Source organism: Erythrolamprus reginae, chromosome 2, assembly GCF_031021105.1.
Source record: "Erythrolamprus reginae isolate rEryReg1 chromosome 2, rEryReg1.hap1, whole genome shotgun sequence".
NCBI classification, from domain to species: Eukaryota; Metazoa; Chordata; class Lepidosauria; order Squamata; family Dipsadidae; genus Erythrolamprus; species Erythrolamprus reginae.
Genome location: NC_091951.1, coordinates 184,279,292 through 184,293,176, shown reverse-complemented (window position 1 = coordinate 184,293,176; position 13,885 = coordinate 184,279,292). Strand labels below are relative to the sequence as shown.

At 39.6% G+C, this 13,885-nt stretch overlaps 1 protein-coding gene across 1 annotated transcript in view; it reads right to left on the bottom strand.

Annotated features, from left to right (window-relative positions):
• The window catches only part of AVIL (advillin), a 67,042-nt gene that overhangs the window by 12,178 nt on the left and 40,979 nt on the right, over nucleotides 1–13,885 (bottom strand). The window contains exons 14-16 of the mRNA XM_070740726.1: nucleotides 4,429–4,608; nucleotides 3,531–3,676; nucleotides 872–1,016 (exon numbers count right to left, since the gene is read on the bottom strand). Coding sequence (XP_070596827.1) covers nucleotides 872–1,016; nucleotides 3,531–3,676; nucleotides 4,429–4,608 — 471 coding nt within the window. The remainder of the gene's footprint in view (nucleotides 1–871; nucleotides 1,017–3,530; nucleotides 3,677–4,428; nucleotides 4,609–13,885) is intronic.

Genomic DNA, 13,885 nt, shown 5'->3' with positions numbered 1-13,885 from the left:
TTATAGTGGCACAAATCTAATATTAAAAGAAATAACTAAAACCCTATCATATTAAAACCAGACAACACATACATACCAAACATAAATTATAAGGAGCCTGGGGGAAAGATGTCTCAAATCCCCCATGCCTGGCGGTATAGGTGGGTCTTGAGTAGTTTACAGAAGACAAGGAGGGTGGGAGCAGTTCTAATCTCCAGGGGAGTTGATTCCAGAGGGCCGGGGCTGCCACAGAGAAGGCTCTTCCCCTGGGGCCCGCCAGACGACATTGTAATAATAATGATGATGATGTGTGCAAACCCATTAGGAAATAAATAAAAGCTTATAATTTGGGTGGGAGAAGGAGGAGGAAGAAGAGGAGGAGGACAGTCACTGCCAAAGGAAGATGGTGAGCTGAGGGGAATTTAAAAAATCCAAAACTTTAAGGCTTAAAAAAAAAAAAAAGAGGGACTCTGAGGCGGTGAGGAGGAGCATGCGCCTCCCATACACCCAGCGTGAGGCTGCCTCCCATACACTGTGCCAGAGAGAGAAACCCAGGGGAATGACAGGAAACTGGCTGTGCCTTAGTGCTGCTCTCAAATTTCCTGGGAAACTTTTCTGGGCTCGGGTTCTTAAGTAGAAAATGGTTCTTAAGAAGAGGCAAAAAAATCTTGGACATCCGGTTCTTATCTAGAAAAGTTCTTAAGTAGAGGCATTCTTAGGTAGAGGTACCACTGTATAACACAACCCTCCAATCCTGAAATGAATTAAAGGGTCAAAAACTGCCTTCAACTTTCTAATAAGCAAGATTAAAACATGAAGGAATCACAGATACACATGTCTAAAAAATGGTAGAGATTGAAAAGAAGGAGCTCTTCCTGCTCCCAAATATCACCTGGTCCCAAGTATCAAGCAGCATAACATCACTTTCACTCAGATCATCTTGAGTGAAGTCAGTTATCTCAATGACCACGAAACGTCCAGTTTTGTTGGAGCATTCAAAAAGCCGTGGAGGATGATCAGGGATCTCTTGCTGTAGTCTGCAAGACAAAGATGGATGAGGTGACCTAGATCCTTTGAGATTGGCAACCACTCAGGTTGATAAACTGTCCCTGCAGATCTAATGTCAGCGTCCCAATAAACATCCAGAAATAAATCAGAGTCCAAGCCTTGGCCTTCTTCCAAGTTCCAATTCTTCCAAGTTCCAGACTTCACAACTCTACAAAAAACTCTACAAAAAAAAAAAAGAGAGCCCTGGAAGCATCCTCAAGAACATCTGGAGAGCCACAAATCCTCCACCCTTGCTCCAGGTCTCACTTATGGATGCTCCAAAATTATATGGATGAAGGCTGGATAACAAAGCTTCAGATCAAATTACTCTTTCCCCGACCTCTTTATTTATATTAGGTTGTACGTATCTAGCAGAAATCTCTCATGAATGGAATAGTTTACTGCAGGGGTGTCAAATTCAAGGCCCGGGTACTGGTGGTGGATGTCAGATCTGGCCCATGGGGTGCTTAGAATAGAATTCTTTATAGAATTCTTTATTGGCCAAGTGTGATTGGACACAGAAGGAATTTGTCTTTGGTGCACATGCTCTTGATACAAATAAGCAGGAAACAATCGATATTAATATAAATATAAATCATAAGGATACAAGCAACAAGTTACAGTCATACAGTCATACAGTCATAAGTGGAAGGAGATGGGAACGATGAGAAGACTAATAATGCAGCCTTAGTGAATAGTTTGACAGTGGTAAGGGAATTATTTGTTTAGCAGAGTGATGGCTTTCGGGGGGAAAAACTGTTCTTGTGTCTAGTTGTCTTGGTGAGCAGTGCCCTATAGGGTCATTTTGAGGGTAGGAGTTGAAACAGTTTATGTCCGGGATGCAAGAGGTCAGTAAATATTTTCACCGCTCTCTTTTTGACTTGTGCAGTATACTATTACATTTGGCCATCCGGGCCCCTCTGGAAACAGTGAAGGACTGGACTGTGGTGCCTCTGCCAGTGAAAACCAAGCTCGCCGTTTTCACTGGCAGAGGGTTGCAGGAGGCTGTTGCAGCCAAAAATGGAGCACGGGAGCTCGTTTTCTCTGGCAGAGGGTTGCAGGAGGCTGTTGCAGCCGAAAATGGAGTTTTCTCTGGCAGAGAGCTTGGGCCGCCACAGGCACCCTGATATGAGAGACATCAAGCTGGCCACACCTACTCTGGCCACACCCACCCCAGTCCCCCAAGGTCAACACAACCCTGATGAGGCCCTGCATGAAATTGAGTTTGACACTCCTGATTTACTGCATCTGGGGGAAACTTTTCATCTCGTGAAGCTTTTCTGCTTTCCTTGCGGTCTCAAGAACCTTCAAAATTCTGCTCTGGGTGATCCTTCTTTTTATTCATTAGAGCAGTTTGAGTTGAACTCTAGTGGGAAGATTCTGCCAATGGAATAATTTCTAAAAGTTCTTAATTCAGCTATACTACTTTCAATGTTGGAGAGATAGAGTTAGGGGAGGGAACGGGGAAGGTAGAAAGTAAAGAAACTCCTTAAAGCACATTAATGATATGGAAATTTGGCATATGTATATGGTTGGATATTGGTATTGTGTTTTGTTATTTACATATGTTTTATCTTAAGGTGGAGAAAAATTTAAAAAAATTGTACACCCCCCCCCCCCCAAAAAAAAATTTCAGCTGAACACTATACATTACATTCAGTGGTGGGCTACGAGCTGGAACGCTAAATTGTGCTCGCTGCTGCGGCTCATAGGTTTGCTGCTGCAACTGTGAAGGTAGCAAAATCACACATGGAGCCACAGGTTTGCCCGTGTTTGCATGGAGCCACAGGTTTCCACAGGTGCAGCAGCAAAATCACACTGGTCCCGCAAGAACTTACAAGCCGTGGCGGCTAGCACAATTTAGTGTTCCGGCTTGTAGCCCATCGTTGATTACATCACTTAGTTCTTGCTTTTCTTTTACCGTTTATCCTTCAGAAGTGCTACCAAATCCTTAAAATCAACGTGACACTTAAATATTTGAGTTAGTGTCCAAATGCACAAATTCAAACATAAAACATAAAACATTTAACTCAAAATATTATACAGTAATAACTAGTAGCCGTAGAAATAATTGCAGCTTATGAGTTAAAGGCCCAGTTAAAGACCCTATAAAATTGTTAAAAATGGCCTCTTTGGAAGATTTTACACTAAGCTTAGCGAACATTCTGAAGAAAGTCAAAATATTAATGAGTGAGATAAAGGTCATTAGAGTGTTGCAATGGCCTAGAGGTGGAGCTCTCGCCTCACAATCAGGAGGCTGTGAGTTCAATCCTAGGTAGTGGCAGATACTTCTCTTTCTGGACACAATGTTTAAATACCTACTGCAAACTCTGTATTGGCGGCAAGAAGGGCGTCCAGCCAGTAAACACTCAGCTTTGTACAGTTGCCCCGACTCCACCCCAATGCAAGGGATTATTTATTTATTCAATTTCTACGCTGCCCTTCTCCTAAGACTCAGGGCGACTAGGAGGTCATTAAACGACAAAAAATTTAGAAGTCATTACTTTTTATCACTTGAATAAAGGGCTTTGCCTCCGAGCAGCTCCCAAAATTCAGCCGGTTCTTGTCCTTCAGCCACAGTCTCTTGAAGTCCATAACAGATAACAGCAGCCAGCTCCTTAGCCATTTCTCGTTCATCTCCACTAGAACCCTGCCATGAAAAACCACAGAAGTAGGGTAAAAAAAAACCCCCACAGAGAAGTAGAAAAGCCATTGCGTAGAAAAACTATCCAATTTCATCTCTTCTCAAACTTTCTTAAATAAAAGTCCAAGTCTACGGAGAGGGGCGGCATACAAATCTAGTAAGTAAGTAAGTAAGTAAGTAAGTAAGTAAGTAAGTAAGTAAGTAAGTAAGTAAGTAAGTAAGTAAGTAAGTAAGTAAGTAAGTAAGTAAATTAAAAATAAATAAAATAATAAAATAAAATAAAATAAAATAAAATAAAATAAAATAAAATAAAATAAAATAAAATAAAATAAAATAAAATAAAATAAAATAAAATAAAATAAAATAAAATAAAATAAAATAAAATAAAATAAAATAAAATAAAATAAAATAAAATAAAATAAAATAAAATAAAATAAAATAAAATAAAATAAAATAAAATAAAATAAAATAAAATAAAATAAAATAAATAAAATAATAATAAAATAAAATAAAATAAATAAAATAACCAACCAACCAACCAACCAAACAACCAAACAACCAATGAACTCTCCCTCTTCCCTAAAAGGCTAGATTCTGTGTGCCCAATAATAATTTTATTTTAATTATGCAGGCGTGAATGCACACCTTTCCTTCTGATGTAAAATAGTAAGATAGAGGCCATTGACGTAAATAACTTGGAAGTCAAGGGAAGGCTAATGTAGACATTTTCTCCCCATTCCTAAAGCTCTTGGTCTCACCTTGCCATACCATAGGTAATGGTTTCCCTGTGTCTTAAGCAAGAAGACATCATTGGAATTGAGAGATGCCGCAGAAGCCTGCACCTCCACTGCTTTTCTGTTGAAAATCTCTATTCCACGGATCTGGAAAAGCCTCACTGGGGGTTCCAATTCATTTCTGTCTTTCCTGGATGTCCCGCCCTGGAGAGAATGTGACAAAAAAAGCAGAACAAAACAACTTTGCCACAAACCACATCTGTGATGCAAAAGGTGTGGTTTTTTCAACGAACAACTCACATCAGCACAGCTGATGGCAAAGGATTCTGGGAGTTGTAGGCTGAACCATCTAAGAGATACCATGTAAATTTAGACTTTTATTATTAAGATGATCCGCAGTTTTGTTAAGGTTAAAACTGGCTGAATAATTTTCATTTAGCTTGCAAATCACTGGAAGACTTGAAGGACCAGGTTAGGTTAGTCTAGAGAAAATCTGTGTAGTAACTAAGGATCAATATTGGCTTGATGGCACATAGTCAATTCAAATTTAATAAAAAATGGAATGATATTATGACTTTCAAAATTTTTCTGTGATGACTTATTTGGAATTATGCAATATTGTCACCACAAATACAAGAATGATCCAATCTGTTTATTGCATTCCCAACATTTCAGGGAAGCAGCTGCTAGTTTTTATAACTGTAACTGGAATAATTTAAGCAAATTTAATACATTTTCTGCTCCCACTGCCCCATCTCTACTAGCATCTATATAATCATATCATCTTTGACTTGTTTAGATTCTGAGACATATTTTACTATATTTCACTTCTGAATTATAATATTTTTTTCAGATTCTCAAAAGTCCCTTTTCTTTTCCTAATTCTTTCATTCCTGAGCTGTTTATCTGAAGGTATTGAAACTAGTGGAGTATGGAAATGCACCGGGTAGCAAAAGATTCAAAAATCTTTAATGCTGTCCTGTTCATAATAAAATCTTTTAATCTGAAAAAAAATCATTGCCTTTCTATTTCTTTAGTCGCTTCCTCAACGTAGATATTCATAGGCAAGAAGGGGAATCTCTTCCCCTGTATTTGTCCCAGGCATTTAATTAATAAATGCTGTCTGGCGGGTCCCAGGGGAAGAGCCTTCTCTGTGGCGGCCCCGACCCTCTGGAACCAGCTCCCCCCTGAGATTAGAACTGCCCTCACCCTCCTTGCCTTTCGTAAACTCCTTAAAACCCACCTCTGCCGTCAGGCATGGGGGAATTGAGACATCTCCCCCGGGCCTATACAATTCATGTATGGTTTGTTTGTGTGTATGTTTTTTTTTTAATTATGGGTTTTTAGTTTTAATTATTAGATTTGTATTATAAATAAATAAATGAATGAATGAATGAATGAATGAATGAATGAATAAATAAATGAATGAATGCATGAATGAATAAATAAATAAATAAATAAATAAATAAACAAACAAATAAATAAAAATAGAATAACAGAGTTGGGAGGATCCTTGGAGGTCTTCTAGTCTAACCCACTACTATTTCAAACAAATGGAAAGAATTTTTAAAAATGTTTTTAAGAAGAAAATCTCTTCTTAAAAACCTTAGCTGTTGGAGCACCCACAGCCTCTGAAGGCAAGCTGTTCCTTTGATTAATTGTTCTCACTGTCAGGAAATTTCTCCTTAGTTCTAGGCTTGTTCTCTTCTTGACTGGTTTTCATCTATTGCTTCTCGTCCTGCCATATGTAATCTCTTGAAAACAACTTATTTTTATTTGGGTCAACCCAGATGTATCTGTGTGTCCTTTCTGAAAGATCTGCCTCTTCCATAGATATTTATTTATGTATTTATTTATTTTATTTGTTTTGTCACATACGTATTGGCGGTATACAAAAATATAATATTTACATACATGATACATGATATGAGTTATATACATGACTTATATAAATGTTATGATGGCATTAAAAGGACATAAGACCCATTCTGGAATCTATTAGCCAACATAGGAATACAAGGTGAGGTGTTTGAAGAGGTTTTTATCCAGACATTTCCCCCCAATAATTTCTTTGCAGGAAACAATTGTACCTCTCTCTCAATCTCGTTTGGAGCCTGAGTGTCAGAGGCACCTAACTTGAGGAAAGTCACCCCTCCAAGAAAAATGAAATGTTTTGAGGAATATTTTAAAAGGCAAAACATTATATTTCCCTAAAGGAAAAGCATGTTTCCAAACCTGCTCCCTGACCCCAGTAGATATTTGGTGCCCATTAAGAAATGCTATCCTATCTACAAGACAAAAGAACTTCAGGTGCAGGATGAAGGGATTAAGACATGACCCTCCAAGACAGACTTGGGTAAGATGCGGCTGGAGGGCTGGATGCGGCCCACCCGCTGTCTGAGACCGGCCCGCGGAGGTCGGTCCAACTTTTCTTTCTTTTCTTTCTTTCTTTTTAAAAGTAATTCTATTGAATATAAATATTTTAAAAACATTTTCAATCAACATTTCTGGGAGAGCAGAATAGAACAGAGCAGAGTAGAGAAGAGAAGAGAAAGTTCCACGAGGAAACAAGGCAAGGCAAAGGCAAGACATCAAACCGTAAGTGATTGATCCCTACTGCCCATTGAACACCACAAAGCCTCAATCTGCCCAGCACCCCAGGACCTCCAGCACCCTAGCATCAGCAAACATCTTGCCATTGCCCGAACCCCCTGCAGAACCAAGCTTACCCTGCCATCAGCCGAGCTATCAACCAAGGCTTGGAGCCATTTGATGCTTGTAAGCCAAGTGAATAACCAAGAGAGAAACCCTTAGTTTGAACAAGCGCTAGGAGTCCTTTTAACAACAAAAGGACCTGTAAACGCTCCATTCAAAGGGAGACTGAAAAATCTTCTAAATCACCTTCTCAAACACCATTTGGGCTAATAAGGCAAGCTTAAACTACTAGGTGCTGGCTGCAAAGGAAGAGGGGGGCTTACTGGGCATTTGAAAGACATTGTTCTTGCCTGTTTCAGCTATTTGCCTCTCTCTTAAAGTTACAAACTCCTAATTGCCGCTATAAAGTCATAAAGAGGCCCACTGAGCAGGAAGCCAGAAACTCAGGCAGGGTAACCGAAAGACTTTCCTGAAGCACTAACACCCCCCCACACACACACCCTGGTAAACAGACGCTGGAACAGAACAGCTCAAATCAAAGCAGAAATGCCAATCAAAAAGAATATACAACAACAAGACCAAAAAGAACAACAAGCAACAATTGATAATCACAGCTATCAATGCTTTAAATGCAAAGACATTATCAATGAAATGTGAGACTTGCAATCAGTCTGCTCACAAAAGCTGCTTCAATATTTCTAAACATATTGACACATTCCTAAAAGCAAACTCTTCACTTTTTTATATGTGCTCATCCTGCGCCCCCAAGCTAAATATACTTAGCAGCTTGTCTGATGAGATTAATACCTTAAAAGAAGCCATGAAAACCCAAAAAACATTAATAGAAAGTATTGAACCAAGAATTCTCAAAACACAACAAGAATTGAAAAAAGTATTGAATCAAGACTCTCATCCATGGAGAAAAATATCCAAACACTGAATCCACCTGACAAAATACCACTCACCACTCCACCACCCCAACTTCAACCTCAACCACTTCCAATACAGTACTCCAAAAACCCACTAATTCTACCACTGATATCTCTACCCTAGTCAAGGATGCCATGGAACGTGAACAAAAACGCCAGAATGCTATCCTCTTTGGTCTTGATGAAAGTCATGAATCAGGTATAACAAGAATAAGAAATATCATCCACCAACATCACTCACATGCACAAACATTCGCCCAAGAAGACATTTTGGAAGTTACCAGAATTGGACCTGAGCACAAGTATAACGATGGCTCAATAGCTCCCCGCTTCTGCAAAGTAGTATGCAAAACTGAACAAATAAAACAGCAATTCATCAAGACCATTAACCACATTGCCAGAAATAACAAGTCCTTCAACAAACTCAGATCCAGACCAGATCTTTCTCTCCTCCAACGTATTCGCTCTCGCGAACTACGGGCAGAACTCAGGAGACGCTATGAACTTGGTGAAACAAACCTTTACATAGATTACCGCACAGAAAGCATCAAACCCAAAACCCATAATTCTCCCCACATCTTCCGGTCTAACTTTCAACCTACCATCTCACAACATCAAACTGACACCTGCCAGACCACCATCCCACAACAACAAATGGACAACCCTACCACCTCAAACCAAGAATAGGAAAGCGTGCCCCTTACTTCCTCTGACCACCCCAAAACCAATCCCCAACATAAGACCAATTTCAAATGTAAACTATTAAATGCTAGAAGTTTAGTCAACAAGATATCTGAATTCCTCCTTCTACTTGACACCTCCAATTTTGATATAGTTTTTATATGCGAAACATGGCTAAATGCTTCCTACCCAGACTCATTATCACATAAAAAAACTACCATGTTTTCCGCTCAGACAGTGAATCCCGCAGAGGAGGCGGAGTAGCTATATTTTACAAAAAATCGCTGAACCTAAAAATCCTCAAAGTTGCACAGGATTTATTGGTACCTGAAACTATTGTCTGTGATTTATCCCTAAATACCACAATTCACTTCTTACTCTGCTACAGAGGCCCGGACTACGACATCGAACATGCTAACAAATTATCCACATTACTAACGTGGGCAACCAACTGCCCATACCCCATTATCTTCCTCGGAGACCTCAACCTACCACACATCAACTGGTCCTTAAATGAATGCAGCATGGAAACCATCCATTCTACTATATATAATACCGTCACCCATCTAGGACTCGACCAACTAGTAACTAAAAATACCAGACTTGATAACTGTCTGGATCTCATCTTCTGTAACAGCAAAAGTACAATATATGGCTTACAAATAACAGAACCATTTTCCAACAGCGACCACAGCATGATAAACTTCAGTCTCAACTTAAGCCACACTATGAACCACCAAAATAATACAACACCAACATTCAATTTCAAAAAAGCGAACTACGAACTCATTGAAGCCCACCTCTCAACATTAAACTGGAAAACTCTATTCTCTGAATGCTACACTACTGATGACCTCTACAACACATTCCTACTCGAAATGAAAATTATTATCAGACTTCATGTACCTCTAACATGTACCATAAACAAAAAAAATAACCTCCCCATCTCAATAAGAAAATTACAAACAAGAAAAAAATCTCTCTGGAGGAAAAACAAAAAAGGACAAGTTTCCAACTTTAAAAGCCGATATAAAAGCATTTGCAATCAAATAAAAGCAGAATGCCTTAACTACTACAGCAAACAAGAGGAAAACCTCCTATGCACCAAATCTAATAGAGCTTTCTACAACTTTGTCAACAATAAACTCAAAGACTCTAGACCAATCCCACCTCTCAAAGGACCCAACAACAAAGAATACCATGATGATTCATCCAAAGCCAACCTCTTCAACTCTTTCTTTGGCTCTGTCTTTGTTAACAGCAATGGCTCATCCCCCAATTTCATCAATCGCACCTCAAACTCCCTCAACGACTTAACCCAAGTAGACTTCACTGAAGACCAAGTTGAAAAAGCATTACGTGACCTTAAACCTTCTCTATCAGTCGGACCAGATGGGCTATGTGCATACTTCCTAAAAAAGCTCTCTTCTGCCATAGCTGAACCACTAAGCATAATTTTTGAAAAATCCTTCAAAACCAGCACACTTCCTAAGCTATGGTCAAAAGCAATGGTCATCCCCATCTTCAAAAAAGGAGACCCCTCTCTTGTAGATAACTACAGACCAATTTCACTATGCTGCGTCCCATGCAAAGTCATGGAATCAATTATAAACAAATCAATTACTCTCCATTTAGAAACTAATAATTTGCTCTCTAACAAACAATTTGGGTTCAGAAAAAAACTATCCTGCAACCTGCAGCTCCTCCACTGCAAAAATATATGGACAACTCATCTAGATCAAGGGAAATCTACAGATGCAATTTATATTGACTTCTGCAAAGCCTTTGATTCAGTGGTCCACGACAAACTACTCCTAAAACTCAAATCCTATGGCATCTCAGGATCCCTCCACAGATGGATTACAGCATTCCTGTCAAACAGACAACAAGTTGTCAAAATAGGAAGCACCATATCCACCCCTGTCCCAGTTAAAAGCGGTGTTCCCCAAGGTAGTGTACTGGGACCAACGCTCTTCATTCTCTACATCAATGACCTTTGCGATTACATCACAAGCAACTGTGTCCTCTTCGCCGATGATGTAAAACTCTTCAACACCACCGATAACACAACTACTCTCCAAAAAGACCTTGACGCTGTTTCTGAGTGGTCTAACACATGGCAACTCCAAATCTCAACTAGCAAATGCTCTGTCCTACACATTGGGAAGAAGAATCTAAACTCCAAATACGAACTGAATAATCAAATTATCACAGATAATCCCCACTCGGTTAAAGACCTTGGTATACTAATAACAAAAGATTTAAGTGCCAAAGCCCACTGCAACAATATAGCCAAGAAGGCTTCAAGAGTTGTAAACCTAATCCTACGTAGCTTCTGCTCTGGCAATCTCACACTACTTACTAGAGCTTACAAAACTTTTGCCAGACCCATCCTCGAATACAGCTCATCTGTTTGGAACCCATATCGCATCTCAGACATTAACACCCTTGAAAATGTTCAAAGATACTTCATCAGAAGAGCCCTTCACTCCTCCACTCGAAATAGAATACCCTATGAGACTAGACTTTCAATCCTGGGCCTAGAAAGTTTAGAACTAAGACGCCTTAAACAAGATCTAAGTATTGCCCACAAGATCATATGCTGCAACGTCCTGCCTGTCGGCGACTACTTCAGCTTCAACCACAACAACACAAGAGCACACAACAGATTTAAACATAATATTAACCGCTCCAAACTTGACTGTAAAAAATATGACTTCAGTAACCGAGTTGTCGAAGCGTGGAACTCATTACCGGACTCCATAGTGTCATCCCCAAACCCCCAACACTTTACCCTTAGATTATCTATGGTTGACCTATCCAGATTCCTAAGAGGTCAGTAAGGGGCGAGTACAAGTGCACTAGAGTGCCTTCCATCCCCTGTCCTATTGCTCTCCTATATCTTCTATATCTCTTCTTCTATTCTTTCATTGATATATTCTATTCCTATATATGTATGTATGTGTATGTGTGTGTATGTATGTATGTATGTATGTATGTATGTATGTATATATATATATATATATATATATATATATGTATATATATGTGTGTATGTATATATATATATGTGTATATGTATGTGTGTATATATATGTATATGTATATATATATGTATGTGTGTATGTATGTATATATATATGTGTATATATATGCATACATTTCATGTATATATACATACATGAAAATCTACGAAAACATATATATATATATATATATATATATATATATATATATATATATATATACACAGTGATCCCCCGATTATCGCGAGGGTTCCGTTCCAAGACCCCTCGCGATAATCGATATTTCGGGATGTAGTGGTGCGGAAGTAAAAACACCATCTGCGCATGCGCGCCCCTTTTTCCATGGCCGCACATGCGCAGATGGTGGAGTTTGCGTGTGGGCGGAGGGGAAGACCCTTCGGCCGGCCAACAGCTGATCTGCTCCGCAGCGCGGCAGCAGCGAGGAGCCGAAGATGGGGTTTCCCCGTTGCCCAGGCTCCTCGCTGCTGCCCGCGCTGCGGAGCAGATCAGCTGTTGGCCGGCCGAAGGAACCTTCCCTGGGTCTTCCCCGCCGCCCAGGCAAAGGGGAAACCCCAAGATCGCTTGCCGCTTGCCGCTTGCCCGTTCGCCCGGCTGCTCGCTTGCCGCTTGCCCGTCACCCGCTCGCCCGGCCGCTCGCTTGCCGCTTGCCCGTTCGCCCGCCCGGCTGCTCGCTTGCCGCTTGCCGCTTGCCCGTTCGCCCCGATCTTAGGACATGTTAACCCTAATTAATGTGGAGATTTTCTATTAGAATGTCTTTTTCTTGGAGCTTTTCCCTTGAAGGAAAAGTAAGCAAAAAGGGAAACATAAGATTTTTGTGTTGAATATAAAAAAGCAACCCAAATCTAACCATCATAGTCCTTTGACACTTCTTAGACTTCAGGTGATCCTAAGCCTACAGGATTTTTTCCCCTCAGAATATATTTGTCCCATAGTTTTTTCTATGAGATAAACTAATCAAAAAGAAAAATGTAAACTGCTCACTATATATACAATCTCAACCTGAATTTCAATGTAATGCTTATTCTAAATTAGGCTTCAGAAATTGCTAACCCTTAGATGCAAATCCTATCTCAGATTCAGTTTTTTCCATAGGATAAAACTAAGTCAAAAACCCCAACCCCAAAACGTAACAGCTCATACGGATAAAATTTCATCTCCAATCTTATCATCCATTGTTTAAAAGACATGGTCAAAATCAAATTAAATGAGTGTTGGCATGCAATGTAATTAAAAACCACCCATCTGAATAAGTAGTTTGCAGGAGTTTCTAGACAAGCTAAGGAAACCTATCCTTATAATCCCAAATCACACAAAATCTATTAGTTTAAAGTATTATGTTAGGAAAAATCAACTGCACATGTGGCACAAGTTTTTGTGCAGAATTATACTCCATAAATGGTCTCTTAGGTCTAAAAAAATCATTAACAGATTAGCTATTTAACTACAAAGTTAATTCTTGACATTGAAGCATGCTGACAAATCTTAGTCTGCCTTTCTTCTATGAAATGAATCATAATTTTCAGTAAGAAGCATATAATAACATAGTATTGTTTATCATCTACAGAGCCAATTCTCTATACTTTTTTTGGAAATTGTGTAGCAAGAAAATTAGTGGTGAGAGGGAGAAGTCAGTATTTAAAACGTATTTCAATCACCCAGATTCTTTGAACTTTGTACAAAAAGTGTCACTATGTACAAAACGTGATCCAGGCTGATTATAGCATGTCCAGCAGTTTTTGAGCACAAGTTATCTATTTTGGCAATCTGTAGTGGCAAAGAAAAAGCCAATGAATAAGCATCTTGCATCAATTTTCTCTAGATGACAGGTCTTTGCGGTAAATGTAATATTTATCTCCTATTCGTATTGTCATTGCTGTATATCAAATTTATAGATTTACAGAGAACAGAGTTGGAAGGGACCTTGTAGGTCATCTAATCCAACCCCCTGCTAGTCCAATCCCCCACCCAGGCAGCAGACCTTACACCAGTGATGGCAAACCTATGGCACGGGTGCCACAGGTGGCATGCGGAGCCATATCTGCTGGCACACGAGCTGTTGCAGTAGCTCAGTTCCAATGTGTATGCCGACCAGCTGATTTTTGGCTTGCCCAGAGGCTCTGGAAGGGTATTTTTGGCTTCCAGAGAGCCTCCGGGGGGTGTGTGTGTGTG